General features: G+C 42.0%; 1 protein-coding gene across 5 annotated transcripts in view; it reads left to right on the top strand.

The window, feature by feature from the left end:
* The window catches only part of grip2b (glutamate receptor interacting protein 2b), a 107051-nt gene that overhangs the window by 44938 nt on the left and 44604 nt on the right, over window positions 1-17509 (top strand). The window contains exon 1 of one of the 5 annotated variants that reach the window (XM_049023868.1): window positions 8027-8126. The exons of the other annotated variants lie outside the window; for them this stretch is intronic. Coding sequence (XP_048879825.1) covers window positions 8087-8126 — 40 coding nt within the window. The 5' untranslated portion in view covers window positions 8027-8086. Of the gene's footprint in view, window positions 1-8026; window positions 8127-17509 lie in introns of those variants that run through there. 5 annotated transcript variants of the gene reach the window in all.

Below are 17509 nucleotides of genomic sequence, written 5' to 3'. Positions count from 1 at the left end.
AGTGTGCCCTGCGATGGGCTGGCCCCCCATCCTGGGTTATTCCCTGCCTCGTGCCCAATGCTTCCGAGATAGGCTCCGAGATAGGATAAGCCATTTGGAAAATGGATGGATAGATATTAATGCTTCAGGCTAAGACTTTGACAAGTGTTACTGTTATGGAAGATGGATGGATGGATATATGTAGGTGACTGGGTGATACATCTATGGTGTCATTCTTTGTCTTGACCCACAAAACCCAATTGTACTTTTTCTATCTTTTTTAAAGAGTCAATGATGACTTTTTCCCGTGAAATTTCATGACTTCCATGGCTTGCACGTCATGGATATCTTCTCCCATTCATGTTTTGAATGTGCAGATGTGCAACTTGGAAAAATAGCCTGTATCATGGTTCTCAGTTGTGGAAGCGGGGAAATCTTCTAGAAAGCTATTTGCATGTCAAGTACGCCGTGTGCATTCGAAACTTCAGAATCCCGCTGATTCCTTAATGACGGTTCCCCTCTCTGCGCAAGCAGTCATTAAACCACACGAACAGCAAGGATGCCTTAAATTGGAACATTTATAAACAATTCATAGAAAATGTTTTTCCTTGTCAAGATGTTTTTCTCCATTAAGAGGTTAATTAAACGATTCATTTGGATTAATGGAGTTAATATATGAGGTAGAACAAGGGATGGATATACACTGTCCACATTTTGGGGTATAATGAAAGATATTTAGCGAACAATTGCTTTCGTGTTTCTTTTTTCACGTCAAGGAAGCTTGTGACCAGGATAGTTTGGTCAAGTGTGAATCTGATCTCCTGGTGTGAGCTAATTAGTCGTTTGATACGGGGAGGTGGGCGGGATGGCTTGGAGGAATGAGAGACTTTTCTCAGCATGGGACAGGGGCTTTAAGCCGGCTGGCTGCTCTGTAACGGGCCTCCTTTTCATTAGACTTCCTTCAGGGTCAGTAAAAGGAAATGTAAAGGGTGACTGAGCGAGACCGCTATCTCCCCGCTGAAGTTGATTGGCTCTTTTATGAGCCTGGGGATGTGAAGAAAGTCACTAATTAGCATGAAGGAAGACACTGATGGCAAAGGAACAGAGAGGACTCTGAATTTGGTTGTTTTGATTTTGTGTTGTTTTCCCCTCTCCACTGTTACTGTTTGATAAGATTACATGTAATCCTCATCATCAAAGCTGACGGAATTTGGAAATGGTTTCTCTCGTGTTCCAGGCGCGGTGTCACCGACATCCCCATGCCCACCATGGCTCAGTCAAGTCCTCAGTGTCCTCAGCATTTTTTCTGAAACTCCAATGACCATGATCCATTGTGGGACGCACCTAGGAAGGGCTCACACTTTCGACTTTGGTATATTTTAAAACTCCTGGTTCCTCGTCACTTCAGTCGGACGTGCCCCTCAGCTCCCATCCATCTCTGACGGGAGCCTTTTGGAATTTCTTTTCTTCTTTTCTTCAAAACAAATCAGCAGCGTCACCGCAACAAGGAGGACGGGGGGGGGACAAACACATCTTGAGGCTGTGATGATTGTATTGTAGCTTTATTATAATTGACTTGCTTTATATGTGTGCATGTTGGCTGGATGCGGGAATTTACATTTAAATCTAAATGGAGAACAGGGTAATCCAATTTTTATGCTCCACTGTGCATTCTTCTCATAAGTCAAATTTAATTTTTACTGGTTATGAGTCATGGCCGCAGTGTATATATATATAGTCATATAGATTCTTGTATGATCCATCCATCCATACATCTGTCCATTCATCCAGCTTCCTTAACAGCTTATCCAGGAGACAGTGCTATAAATGTAAATGATAAACTTTAGATTATGGCAAACATATTATAATAGATAGAAACTTATGTTTTTATGGTGTAACGGATTCAGTAATTAGGTTTTTTTTTTTTAAAGAGAGAGAGACATAAAAAAATTGTAGCATCAGAGGCTTAAATTTGCATAGGGAATCATAGTGATCATTACTCCTCGGCAGATGTTAGAGTGGGACAGGCAGCCCTCTCGCCCAGTGCCAAGCACAAGGCTAAAATATCTTATATCACTGATCCACTGCCCCTGTCCTTACCCCCCCACCCCCCTTGGAATTAATTAGTCATGGTCTAATATATGCAGTGCTTTTGAAATCAATTGAGTATTCAGGACAAGAACTCTCAAATGATCTTACTCCAGCAAAAGTCCTGTTTCTCCTGCATTCGATTGCAGGGTCAGTCTAATTACACTTAATATCGGAATGAAATGTAGCGCATGTCTGAACATTTTGATACTTGACCACTATTGTTAGAATTACACCTGCCTATACACCTGTATTCAGCATAGAAGTGATCAGCCAGGAAGGCAGTGATCCATACATGTTCTCTAACATCTGACAAACTACTGACAAGCTTGTATGAATTCTTATCATTTATCTCCATCCATCTTTTGACCACTAATCCAGTCCAGGGTCATGGGGGTGGCCTGGGTGCGATTCGAGGATGCACAGGGTACAAGGCAAGGGTAACAAAAGCTCACAATCACAGACTTTGGTTAGAGGAACCAAATCACTGGCTATGTCTTCTGGGATTGATCCGTGGAGACCTGAGGCCATATCAATAACTGTAGAAGCCGCTGGTCCACACTAGCAGTGCAACTAGGTCTGTATATCCAGGCCCGGCCCAAAATTTGGTTAACCTAGCTGCCATTGGTCATGTTCCTTCCAATCCTGTGGGCGCAGATCAGATGGTGGTGGGGGTGTGTGTGTGTCTGTGTGTGGGTCAGATATACACCACATACAACCTGTTATTTTGATACTGTGGGGGGGGCATTTTTTCTGTCCCCAAAAGGAGAAACTGCAATCAAGAAACTACGTGAGAAAAGACTTGGTTACTTATAGATAAGGTTACGGCTGAAAAGCAGTTATGGTTATCATTGTTGGAATTAGGGTTTTACCCATAGACATGAATGGACGGTCCCCACAAAGATATGAGTACAGGTCTGTGTGAAAACAGGTTTAAAAACGGGTTTCAGAACAAGGATGGCATGATTACAACTGATTTTCTTTTTTTCAACCTCTATCATTCTCATACAGTGCCCTGCACTGGAATTAATTTGAAGAGACTGACCTCAGAAATGAACCTCTCTGCCTCATCCGAAAGTGAAGCTTCTGTTATGCAAAGAGCAGATTGCTGCTTTGTTATTTTACAGCTGCTCTGGCTTGAGCTCCTTCCAAGCACAGGGGTGTATAAAAGGGCATAGTCATATTTATATTGGAGTCACCCTAATATGAGTTTTTTTTTTTTTTTTTTTAACAACACCCTCAGGGAAACAGCTCCTGAGACGACCAGCAAACGCAAGCTTAACAGGATAATAACAGTAAAAGAGGATTATGGCATTTTATCATTAATGCAAAACTAATTCGCTGTTTGCAGCACTCCCTGCAAGAATCCCTACTTCAGCTCCTGGCATGTATTCCGTCTATCGAATAAAAACTCTGGGTGTGAGTGTGTGTGTGTGTATCGTCTGTGCGTCCCGGGTCCAGTGGCTACAGAGGGGTGATTCTGACCAAAGCATTCTGTTTAGAACATGAAGCTAAGATTAAGTTTAGGCGCCATGTAAATTTTCACATATCATATTTCCTACACATTATACGGCAGTATACAGCATTTTGATGGCATTTTCAGGAGCATAACTATCCCGGTGTTATATAATCGTGGTGAAATCTTTGCCAACTGAAAATACTGCGGTATACCCAAGGTACAGTATCATGGTGTATCATGGTTATGCTGTTTCACGCATTACAGTTCCATTCTTGAACTATATAAGTCTGTTACAAAAAAGTCCTTTGCGGGCTCATGGTGGATCTGGAGGGTACAGGTGCAAATCAGGCAACAACCCAGGATGCGGCACCAACCCATCGCAGGGCACACACACACACACACACACACACACACACACACACACAGGCAATTCTAATGAACTTCAGCATGTCTTTGGAGTGTGGGGGGGGGGGACACCAGCGTACTCAGAGGAAGCCCCACATCAGCACGGGGGGGGAACATGCCAACTCCACACACACAGTAACAGTGTTAAGCACTGCACCACTGTGCCATCCATCTATGTATTAATTGTGAAGGTACTACTTCACAATAAGGCTCCCTTTTGCCACTTGTAAATGGTAACTCAATAATAAAAAGAAAACAGTGTTATAACTTGTTTAAAATTGTCTATTTATAATTCACAGTGTTACAACCTAATTAATAACCAGATTATAAACCATTCATAAGCCCTTTATATGGGTAGCCTCATTGTAAAGTGGCACCCTTGTAAATGTAAACACATGATTTGGTAGCGAAAAGTAGCTGTGCTACTTTTCCAAGTGAATAGCAATTTTATCTTTAATAATGAAGTCAAAGCTGCCATTCGTATTCAGTAACGTCACCCTTAGCACTTGCCTCTGGACTCAATGGCCATTTAAGCCTCTAAATGTGCTTTAAAACACGGTGAATTTCATAAGCATTGCATCAGGATTTAGCCAGTGTCCTCCACACCTGCCACGTCGATTCTGCGGGGTTATGTATCTTCTCAGAAGCTGGCTTTGCTCTGTCATCAGATGGTTCAATAACAGTCGATACCAGCATTCGCCCCCAAAATTCCACCATCTTTTACAGTATCTCACCTTTCTGTCATCTTTCTGTAACGCTGTAAAAAGCTAAAGCACTAATCTGCAGCAGATGCCTGATTATTTTTGCAGTAACTCACCATTTCATTCCTCACCTCTCCTATGTTACAGTACGACTGGTGGCATCCTGCTTTTGTTTGAACGGCACAATGAAACATGTTTCTTTCGAGAAAAAACATCTTATAATGAGTCTTATAATGAATATTCAGTAATGCTTTACATTAAATTCACTTTCATAATGCATTCATAGAACATTCATAAGCATTTGATATGCATTTATAACAAACATTATATGATTATACAATTATGTTTGTTAATATTATAATATAATGTTTGTTATTAATGTATATTACAGCTGTTAAGGGATGTTAGGATGTTAAGGTATACATACATAATGTTTATGAATGTTTTATGAATACTTAATGAATACATTATGAAGGCGTACTGAACGCTTTATGAATGCAATATAAAAGCATCATGAAGGTGCAGTTAATGTAAAGCGTTACCGAATATTGTTATAGAGAATAGTCTGTCGAATATATTTTTGCATATTGATTCTGTAATGAAGGTGGGAACCAAGATTAAATTCCTACATTCCACGGTTTACGGTGTCAAGGTATACTCAGCTTAAACTAACGTGGGAATAATTCATTCATGGATGTCAGGATTTATGTGACCAACTCTCAGTTTCGTGTGTATGAATATATTGAAGAAATGTGATGAAAGGACCTAGTCCGTTTTTGCATACTGTTGAGGTGCCCCCATTGTCGTGCCTGTTACTAGAAGCAAATTAACATGTCAAATTATGAACATTTTTGGGGGAGGCCAGTAAAAATAGGGGACAACATAAATTATTGATTTGTCAGGATTTTCTTTTCCTATGCTTTATGAAGGCTGACGTTTCAGCTGAGATTAGTGTTTACACCTCGTTAGACCAGGCTTCCGAGTTCATTATCCTGACTGCTGTAGTAAACAATTGACCGTTAAAAGTTGAGTCGTTCCCACAGAACCCTCCCAAATGGCCACAGAGCACTCTCTCTCTCTCTCTCTCTCTCTCTACCTCACTCCTCCTGTGTCATTTATGTCTGGGGTAGTCACCCAAAAGCAGGCCTTCCATCACATTAATACGAGTACCTTGTGTTTTTCAAAATTGACTGGATGTTGTTGAACTTACATATATACCTACCTTTTAGCAAGCAAGTCCACTCTTTTCTGTGTCCAGTAATGTTAGCACTGTATGCCCAGGGGGGGTGGGCAGCCAGTTGACCTTACACCCCCAGAAGTTTTTTTTCTCTTTATTTGTGAGTTTTTGGTTCCTCTCCTCCGTTGTCATCTGTCTTTCTTTATTTAATTTCTTTTTTTCCGTTTTGTATTACTCTCTCTAATGATGTTTAATGTATCATCACATCACCTCCACGTAAAGTGCTTTGGCACAACTCTGTTGTGAAAGGCGCTATATAAAAATAAATTGAACTGAATTACTTAAGGTGCGTTCAGCAGCGGACAGAAATAGGAAAGCAGATGTGCTAGGCATCCCGATTATCATGTTACACGCTTAATTGCGTTAATCCCACCAAACGTTACACCCACCTACCCTAAATGATTCCTCACTTAGTGCAGTGGCTTAAGGCTTCAATCCTTTAAGCAGTCTCTATATTTGAAACTGGTAAGTATAGAAAAGGCCATTATATGTAAAATGAGGGAGCTGCTGACAGACAGCAACGTTTGAGATGTCCCGGTGTCCCAGAGTGCTTTGCTAGCAAGGTTCTCTTGGAGTTCCACAGATCTATGAAGCAGGAGTTTGAGATCTGTTTTGGTAATCTTACCTTCCTGACCTTGTGACAAAGGGTGGTGGATGTGCGTTAGAGTGAAAAGGTGCGATATTTACTACAGGTATGCCCTGTTCAGCGACCAGAGATGCTGACTCTAACCACAGCACGGGGGTTTACTGGCAATAAACTTCTTTGGATGCTTTTGCCTGATTGTTAAGTAGCAAAATATTATAATATATATCATGTTATTTATGCTCCACCCTCTGATCCAGTATAGGGTTGTGGGGATGTTGCTGATGATTTAAATTAACTTGGAGATAGTTTAACGCCATGATATAAGGTAAAATCCTTTAGGTATCAATTTCCATCTCTAACAGACATAAATCAAGAGAAATACCCCATCTGTAGGCAAATTATTATTTAACTGTGCAGGCACAAGTACAACGTTAACGGAAGCGTGCTTTGTCTCCATAATGATGTAACAATCCCATATTTTAGTGTTAAAGGAAAAGTTTAAATGTTTTATTTTTCGTATAATATTGGTCCATGTTTTTAGCAGAGCTCTCATTGATTTTCCTCAAGAAGCTGAAGACTTTGCACGAGATTAGACGTGGCCAGATCCACTTAGCTTGACCTGAAATAGGCACCGGTCTGCAAACGAGCGTCTTACAAAACCTGAGCCCTCGTGTTCTGTGGCATTTCTGAACCCCCCCCCCCCCCCCCCCAACAATTCATGGCAAATCCATGATTAATTGATATAGCCAACCATGACCCTCCCGGGGCAGAGAGACAGGCAACAAGTCATGGGCGAGGTTTGTCATAGGGGCAGGGCTGCCGCCTGGGCCCCCTCTGAGTAATGGAGAACCATGGGGGGGGGGGGGGGGTGATTGCATTGTCATGCTTTACCAGCAGAGTGAGACGCTGTAGGTTAAACTGTGTAATTTGTGTGTGGGTGTACATGTCTGTGTGAGAGAGAGAGGGTATTTATTCTGGCACTAGGAGGATTGAATGCTACAGAGCTGGGAGGTTGGGGAACAGTACCTGTAAAAGGGGCTGCAGGGAGCCGGGAGAGCGGGCAGGGAGAGAGGGAGGGAGAAAACCTCTTTGTTTCTCTTTCTCAGAGGAAGTATGTGCTGGGAAGGAAAAAACAGACAAACGCTTCTCGCAGGGTCAGGGCAGCTTTTGTAAAGAGGATATAAAACTTGACGAAGATACTGGAAAAGCATAAAACTACAGCTTCTTGCGTTTTGAAGTGAGGTGCTTCATTCTTTACAAAGCCACCTGCTGCTGAAGAATAGCTGGTGGAGCGTATTATTCAATTACCTTTGGAGGTTGTGAATTCTGCCAGTTTTGTATAAAACAGGAGGGTTTTCTTTGGGTGATTTAAAATTTTTTTTCTCTTGGGAACTGCCGCTTTTCTGAATTTGCAGTCCAAATGGCCATTTTGCAGTAGAGGAAGGTAAAGAGAAAAGAGATGTTCTAGTTTCCCTCGAGCCAGACCGATGAGATACGAGCCACCGCAGTTTCAGTCGAGGCGTCAGCTGGTGCAGAGCAGCTGAGCTGTGCGCTGGTGAGAAGGTGGGACCGTACCAAGCGGAGCTGAGGTCTGCCTGTTGCTGGATGGTCTCACAAGACGGCAAGTCAGCATGCTCTGTGGTCTCAGGAGGGATGTGAAGAATAACTTTGGTAAGACTGGCTAACGTTCTTGCTATAGGTACGAGTGCGTCACCATGGTGTATTGCAACTACAATTGCTGCAGTTACCTGCATTTGGATGACTTCTTTTGTTTGCTGTATGTTTGAGAGACCAAAAGATGCCAATTTGGCATTTTTGGCGCTAGTTCCTAACAGCATCCTTCTTCTAAGACAACAGGATCATCAAAGTGCTGGTGCCTAGTCACACACTGATGAAGGCTGTCCATATCAAAAGTATAGCATGAATATTTGTTCTAACCTGGTGGTTTAGTTTGCTTAGGTACCTAAAACTCTTATATATGTAGGTTGCTATTAATTTTTGGCTAAGTTGTCCTTTTCATTGAGTCATTTGATTAGAAAACCAGGCGCACATGTGCTTTTCGGAGGGGGTAAGTTACTCGATTTTGCCTAGAGCCCTAGATGGTTTGGTGAAATGGTCGCGTATGCGATGATAGTAATCGCCGCATTTTTCCCACCTCTCCGAAGCCCCAGTTGCAAAGCGTTAAATCCGCTGGTTGTTTTAAGGCGAACGCGCAGTCATTCGGTAGTTGAGCAGAAGCTGAAGTCACGCTACGCCGGGCGAAGTAATGCGCTCCCGGTGGGGACGCGCACTGCTGCTGGGAGGGGAGGCGCTGGGTAACGGCGGGTTGACAAGGACTGGCTCCGCCGCTTCCCGGGAACGCGTTTGGCATTAAAGCGGGTGCTTAGGCGCCTTCGAGAAATCCAGCAAGTTTTATTACCCCTAACACACGTGGGATTATAAACTGATGTATCACACACGCGCGCGCGCACACACACACATACCAACGCCGTATAATGTATTTCAAATCCCATGCGGTGCATTTCTTATATTCATGCCATACTCCACATCCATAAATATTCCGTAATAACTCCTATGTTAGGCCTACTATATTAATCGGTGTATCGGTAAACCCTTCGTATTTGTGCTTTAAATATTTATAAATTGCAACCATTTATTATTTGTTTATATTGAAGAGTAAATTACTATTCCCATATCTAGGCCACGACTATATTAACATCTTTCTCTTTTCCTCATTTGCATTTTTTGCTTATTACGAATATATAATACACTCGTAAAAATGCTCAAGACTAGCAGCTGCTTTTAGCGCAATGCATAATTAAAACAGATATATACTTAAATAAACTATTTCATATTAAAACTCTTAGTTTAATTTTTCCTCTATGTATTGAAAGTAAGCCATGTGGGAGATTTTGTACTGTTTAGTAGCTCCGTTTCAGTAATGTGTAGTGCTTAAAGTAACTCCAAGTTTACGCTTGCTGGTGGAAAATTGAAATACAGCAACAGTCCAGCACGAATTAAAATGACTTTCATGTTTTAGGGGCATTGAGGAATGGAAGCGTGCACTTCAAACGATGGTTTAACGCCTTTACTGTTCTGCTTTCGCTCTGTTTTAGAGAAAAATGTACCAAAATGAGCAGCGCATTTTGCTTGTAATCCCCATAGGCGCCTCTAGTAACGCAATGCCTTTTCTCGGTGATTATTACACAACCAGGTCGAGATTCACCTAACTATTTGTCCCAGTTGGTAGCCCCACTGCCGTTACCACCTCCACCAACCATGAAAATGAAAACTTAGCGTATATCTTTACATATTTATTATTTATAAACCCAGACCAGTCGTCTTCCATATTTGATATCTCCTTCATATCTTTCATCCCTTTATCAGTCTTTTATCTTTTCTTTTTTCAACATCTGTCCGTATTCGTCTGCTATTTCTGCTATAGGAGACAGGTTCATACTTCGTGTCCATGAGAATGTTCTGGAAAGTTCTATATATTCATTCTTTGTGTAGCATTCGGGGAATAATTTTGGGTCTATAGAACTAGCAATTTGCAAGTAATTATTGAACTAATTGCAGGTTGTTTTCTGATGCTCCCGGTTATTTTCCCAGTCTATTTTGAGATTACAACAAAAGAGGAAAATAGAAAATATAATTATGGACTTTTTAAGCACAATTCCTTGCACTTTTAATTATTGTGGATTTTTCAAAGCTTCTCACATTTGCATAATCAGCAACAGATATTTCAGTGTTTTCGAGATAAGCTGCAAAAAGCATTTAGATAAGAGGGAATGATTTCAGAAAAGAGGGGTGCGATTTCTGCAAAAATTATACTGCCTCTTTGCCACCACTGTTTGTGGGAATCGTATCTTAAAAATTACTTTGAAAAATCAATACCTGCTTCCCTTTAACCTACAGTTCCATTCTTCAAGTTCAGTCCTCAAGATTAATGTTTAGGTGTCTCACCGATGCCCCTTTTTTCCGGAGATACGACTTTGCATTATAACAGCACTTTCGCCTGTGTTTCTGTGTACAGTGATATTCGTAAATCAGGGCTACTATAAAAAGCCTACATTCAAAGTGTGGGGCCTTCCATGTGTATCGTGTTACAGTTGGGATGCAGACGGATCCATGTGCTCTGTCGAGATTTAGAGCCATTGCAGCTGTAGCAATAGTCCCCAGGGGGCAGCTGTAGCTATGTTTTGATCAGATGGCCCAACCAGTAGGGCTGCATGTGAGGCTCCCCTACTAAGGGTAATGGTCTCAGACTGATACCAATATAACACCAAAGGTTATTCATTTGTAGGACTGTGTTCAACAAAGAGACGTGAGGCAACGCAAGAGCTTAGCAGGTTGTGTGAGTCTTGGTAGAGAGTTTGGTGTTCTATTGAAATTAGAGTACATCTACAGAGATCGGCGTTTTTGGGTACATCTCTGTCGATGTGGGACTCAATTTTCATGTCTGCCGTCGATTTGTTCGTTTAGGAAAGCAGTATCAGTGCATTAAAGCCAGCCCCACTATCTTGTACGTTGATCTCCAGCCTGTATTTCTTTGGAGCCTGGAAGGACATTATCTAGGATAGGTCACCACCATCCACAGGGCAGACCATATAGTCAGAGGGACACTGAGTCAGAGTCATCCATCCTTCTGTTCTGATGGTCCTGGGCTCCTGCTGAATACACACGATAGGCTGCGAGGAGATGACTGAGTCCTCTACTGTGATGTTCTGACTCAGTGGGTTATCTCGGAGAGCCCTGCTTTAATGTCTCTTGTGAAGTGGTTGCACTGGCTTCTTTGCTAGCCCAGCGATGCTAAAGATTGCTTTGACAAATACTTTTGAGTGGGCCCGGAATGTGCTTAAGTGGATTTCTATAATAATTTATTGATCCACTAAGTAACTGCGTGTTTAAATTAGTTTACCATTTAATGGGCTGGAACTGACAATTATGTCATTAATTTATAAGCTTCACAATGAAGTCGTGGAAAAACCCTGGACAACCAGTGCAGGATTGTTCAAGTTTCTACTGAGTGAACATCATCTGACTTTATTTACCTTGTTAGCTCTGCAAAGCTGAATTTCAATGATGCTTTATTGTGTTTCACTGATCAATAAATGGGCAGTGCGGTGCCATCTCATGTAGGTCTGTTGCCTCCTACCTCCAGGGTTGTGGATTCGATTGTCGGCCGCAGTGCTGTGTGTTTACAGTTCGCATGCTTCCTTTCTGTTTCTTTGGGTTTTCTGGGTTGTCCAGTTTCCTCCCACAGTCCAAAAACCCAAATTTGATGAAGGGGTATTCTCCATAGCGTGTCAGTGACTGGCCTTTAGATTGCTAGGATATAGTTTTGGGCCACTATCACTGTCTACTGAATAAGCAGTGATGGATAGATGGACAAGACCCAGATCAAATCGAATGCTGTATCAGGTACTTGGTAAATGATCTTTGCACTTCACTGTTGACAAATCTACCAACAGCTACCACGTTCCATTAAGAAATAAACATCTGCATCAAAATTAACAATGGCTCTTTTTTTAGGACAGAGTTCCCCCCAGTTTCCATCGTAGAGATGAACCTTTGAAGATTGTAAAATTCTGACATATTTTTGAAAGCAAACTATAGCTCTGTTCAAGATATATACATGATGAGCCAAAATGTTATCACCACCCCCCACATGAAGCCGATAATTTTGATTGTCTCATAAAATATAGCAGTGTGTGTCAGTGTGTCTGGGATATATTAGGTGATAAGCTAACGTTTGGTTCTTGTATTCAACATGTTGACGGTAGAAGAAATGGAGAGGGGTGAAAACCTGAGGAACTTCGAAAGGGCCAAATCATTATGGCCAGACAACTGGGTAGACTGCTAATGGCAGACAGTTTTCATGATTTGTTATGCAGTGGTGGGCACAACTAACCGAAACGTTAGTTTAGATAACCATTCATCTGCTAACTCCAAAGATTAATTGAATGCTCTAAACCGATAAACAGCGAAAAAATTTAATGGAAGCTAATGATAACTGTCGAAGGCACCTACAACGGACAGTGTTGGACCTGGTTATTGGAACAATGAAAGGTCACCTATGCTAATGAATCTCATCTTCTATTGGGTTGTATGGACAGCCAGGTACATAGCACCATATGCTGCAGGGCTCGATGAACCGTATGTCGTGACTCCATAACCACCGTTAAAATTATCTGCCATTTCTGCCTTTGTAGCCCTTTTTTTTGGTTTGATCCAGACGGGAGAGCCTTCGTTCATATCTTTCATTGACGATCCACCCAACAACCCTGTTGGCGGATCATTTGTTTTCCCTCCTCAGACAGCATTTTTAAAACCTGGTTTAATCCAGAAGGCTACGCTGAGCAACAGCATGCTTTAAGCTTCAAAATTTCTAAGACAACATGGCACCAGAACAAGGTGAAGCAGGAGACACTGGGAATGACTGGATACCAGCCCCAGCCGGGTGAAGGGTGGTAGTGACTTTCTAATGCCAGAGATGCCCGTTAACTTATCCGACAGATTCTCATGAATCAGATGATGTCTTCAAGTGACCTTCAAAAGGAATGGGAAACACTAAGTGGTATGAAGTGCACGGCTATATGATAGATTGTATCAGGCTCGTAGAAGCAGGACTGAAGTTCCATAAACCAAGGAAGAAGCGCTTCATTAATGAGGAACAGAGAAGAACCAGGCTGCAGTTAACAAAAAAAATATATATATATATTCACAGATGCACACCAAGAAAATGAGAATTGAGTGAAACATTTTCCTGTGGTCTTTTAATTTTTCCCTGAGCTGTATCTGTGTGTGTGTGTCTGTGTGTGGATTATGTTTATATTACATCCTGGGGACCAAATGTCAACCACAATGTGATAAAAACCTGTTATTTTGACGAAGTGCCGTGAATGCAAAAAAGTAAAAATGCCAAAAGTCTCATATTTAGTTTCATTACTTATGGTTAAGGTTAGGGCTGGGTAGGGGTTAAGGTTGCCATGTTGGGATTAGAGTTTTCCCTATATAAATGAATGGAGAGTCCCCACAAAGATATAATTACAAACTTGGTCTTTTTGACGTTTCCTCACATCCGTATCTATGCATTTTTTTGCAAAAGGGTGCTAGACTTAGTTCCTCCTTGGGAGTGAAATTTGTAAAAGAAAAATAGAAAGATTTTAGGGTATACGCCTGAACAGAGGAGATATGAAACACATCCGAGCGTCTTAGAGTAAACTGTAAACAACTCATCTTCGATACAGCTGGATCATCCGCGTCCCCATGGTGGAATGGAAGCACTGCTTCACTGCTCTTCGCATGGCGCAGCCAGTGTCACGTGAGACTCTGCTTCAGCTTTACCAGCCATAAATTGAGATGTCATTTGTTTATTGTATAGTGTGTCTTTGGTCTTTCAGCATTTTTTTTTTCTCCTGCGTGTGTCGGGCCCAGGGAGGGCTGATGAAAAAGGGCTTAGAGCTAATTCTAGGCACGGAGCAGAGAATGTGAAAAACATCATTAAAATTGTACATTATCTCATCTTAATTATTTATTGGGCATTATGATAGTTTCTGAAAGGCTTTTGCCTGCTCCAAATCGTTCCGCAGTGGCTTGAACTTCATTAATTGAGGCACTCTCTCTCGGCACTGAGTGGTGGATACTCATGTTGGCAGCAGGACACTGGGGGGCCGGAGGGTGGAGGGGGTTGGAATATTTATTGGAGGCTGGTTCTGCAGTGTCGCAGGGTAACAGTCTTTGTCCTGCATCAATACGAGAAGCAGAGACACTCCGGTTTAATCACTACCTCAAGATACCAATCTAAAACCACCATATTACTCTTAAGAATTTTTAAAAAGCATAATTAATACTCTTTTACAGTTAAATCATGGTGCTTAAGGCTCTTTCCGAGTTGTTATGAACGCAGATAAAGTGAAAATACTGACTCCATTTGTTGTAGACTTGAAGGCTGAGATGTTAAAAATGATTTCTGTTTTTTGCAAGCTGTTAAATGGAAACTTTTCCAGTTTAATTAAAAATTAAGATGTTGGTTGGGTGGGAAGACTCCTAAGCAGCGTGCACCACACAGGTAATCAATTACGACCCTGAATTTCTGCTGCCATGTGCAAAATAGATAACAAGGTTTTACTAGGGGAAAATATAGTCAACCTTTATCATACGCTTCAAACAAGCCTTTCTGGCGGCTCCAAAAATAAAATGTTTCAGTATTTCGAAACTCAGGCTCACCTCTGCTATTGATCACTGTACCGTTTGTTGTACGGGGGACGTAGGAGGGCTTGCTGTGTTGAGCTCTAAGTGGTGATCTGTAATATTCTCCCACACGCGTGAGCAAAGCCTCTGACTGGTTGATGATGTGGGTGATTGAGATGGTTAGTCATGCCTGGGCTTGTAAGTCACGTAGCTGCAGGTGGAAACATATATTTACGAAAGTTATTAAACAGATAATCTGTTTGTCGAATTGTGGTGACGGGGGAAAAAAATAGCAGGTGGGACAAAAAATTATGATAGATTGCAATCTTATGGATAGTGTCTAAAAGTTAAGTAAATTAACCGATCGGAGAACTTCAAGGGACCCTTGGGTCACGAATCTGTGTTTAAACACTTTGCTAATTATCTGTAATTACGGGGCGATTAGCACACCATTTCCGATGCACAGTTAGTTGGAGTGACTTCAGATGAACTTTCCTTGGACAAAGATTTCGGGAATGGCAGGTGCAGATGTAATCGATTGGGGGGGGGGGGGGGGGGGGGGGGGGGGGGCATTGTCAGTACCTAAAATGGGCTTTTACTGTCAGGTGAGAATCTTGTGAAAGATGGGACATACAGCAAATAGCGACTGTGCTTATGTGCTTGGGGTTATTACTGGATGTCGTGTTTACAATTGTTGCGATACACCTAGCGGAGGGGGGGGGGGGGGTCTTTTAGTGTATGTACTCATTCACCCATCAGATGTCTCTCAACCCAAAACAGGAAGGTTCAACCTAATCTAAACTTTCACCCACCCTAGATAACCAGTTAACCACCTCAGGTTTATTGTAATTCCAGGAGGTCAGGGACACCCCTTGGTGGGATGTCATATACCCACACAATCACACACAATGGGTAATTTTGGAGACACCAAACCACAGTCAGAACCCACACTCACACTGAGAGACACAACCTCCACGCACATGGAACCCACATCCCTGGAGGTGCAAGGCTACGGTTCTGCCTACGTTTCTCGTTCCTTTAAAATAAAATGACATAAAGGGAAGCTGTGCTCTCATTTTTAAAGCACATGTAACTCTAGCAAGTAGAGCATGGTAGTACCAATGCAATGGCCATGGGTTTAAGGGACCACACATTAATTGCAACCCTTCCCTCTATACTGTGAGTTGCTTTGGATGAAAGTGTCGGATAAATGGAGCTAGATTTAAATATTTATATACAAGGATGGGTGATTATTTGGCCATTTTGTGTAACTGGGTTAAACACATGGTACATATCCGTAATGCTAGAATCCGGACTCTATGCCTGATCTGCCAGCTGCTGTAGCAGTAGATAATGCCTGGTAATTAACATTTAGACTTGCTGTCTGAATGACAGAGGAACCCGGCCTACAGCAGATCTGGGCCCCGGCGCTGAATGAAATACGTGTGTTTGGGGCGTTTTGCTCAGATTTCTTACTGCTGTCTGCAGCTCTGGCTGTATTTATATACACAGACAGGTAGCATTAGAAGAGAACTACACGCGTTTGTTGGCCTATCTGAGCCACATCGAGCTGGGTCCAAACTCAGGTCAAAATGGGTAGTACAGCAGTCGTTAGTTTTACCGAAAATATGATGCATGCGAAGGATGGTTGCCGTTTTAAAATGGTATGCACTTAAAATGTAAATCATACATTCACTTCTAAATTAATAGTATTTTTAGAGGCTTCTATAGAGGGGGAGTCACAGGGGCACTGGCATCAGCTGATAGCAGATTGGCCCCCAGAGTACACCCCCTCACCCGTAACTTACCAATTCAAATCACGTCATTGGCTAATGATAAGGTTGGCCCCTCTGCATGAATTATGGCCCCCTCTTACATTACCCACTTAAAAAAAAATTCAAATAATCAGGGCTGAGTATTTTAATTAAAATACATTGTTTTATTTTTTCTGATGGTTTGTAATGTTGCCATGGAAAACAGGGAAGTGAAGATGAACAAAATCATTATTTCTGTGTTGCATAACTCAGATGCTGATATGTCAATATGCCAAGGCTGAAATCTGCTACAGGCCAGATCATGCTGGGATGTGGGTGGGAATAGGAGCTAAAATGTCAATGGTCATAGATATAGAAAAAAACATAGACTGTTATTTCCTAAAATGGCTATTATTTTCTTGAGACTGTTCACTTTTATCTGGTTCTGAGGCTGTTTTCTAAACGCCTTGGGGTAAATGGATTATTAGGGGAACAATAGCTCAGTATCTGGTCAATGATGATGAGTGGACTCGGGACCTTTGTCGGAAAGAATCTAACATTCATCGGGTTACCGATTAAAATCGGTTAAAGTGGGGGTGCAATTCTGTTCACAGCAGCCGTATTGAATGTGACAATTGGGCAGATCCTGCTGCCAGAGTTACGTCAGCAACGATTAGCCCCAAGGTGGGCCGGCAGGGCAGCGTCAAACCGAGGAAACTCGAGAGGAGGGTGATATAATCACGCCGTCGGTAAGTGGCCGAAAGCCCTGAGCGGTGGTGAAATTAATATGGGCATGTGCGTGAAACATTGATCCACTGTAAAAGCCGGACCGTACCACTTCAAATGACTCACTGTAAATGAATAGTACTGGGTTATGCAATCAATTTCCTGATTCGAATCGATCTTGATTTATGTAATCCAATATCGATCCATAAAATCGCAGGATTGATTTTTTTAATATATGCCTTTTATAGTCTGTAGCCTTTTCCCCAGGGATGTGTGGAGCTTTAACCCTGTTAGTCTCGCGTGACCCACCTCGCGCCACGAGTTCTGGCAGACGGAAAGAATCAGATAAAAATGCACAGTGGGAGCTGCTTCGCTGAA

The sequence above is a fragment of the Brienomyrus brachyistius genome, chromosome 8, assembly GCF_023856365.1.
Source record: "Brienomyrus brachyistius isolate T26 chromosome 8, BBRACH_0.4, whole genome shotgun sequence".
In the NCBI taxonomy this organism is placed as follows: Eukaryota; Metazoa; Chordata; class Actinopteri; order Osteoglossiformes; family Mormyridae; genus Brienomyrus; species Brienomyrus brachyistius.
The sequence above is the reverse complement of the archived record's forward strand: the minus strand, read 5'-3'. Positions and strand labels throughout refer to the sequence as shown.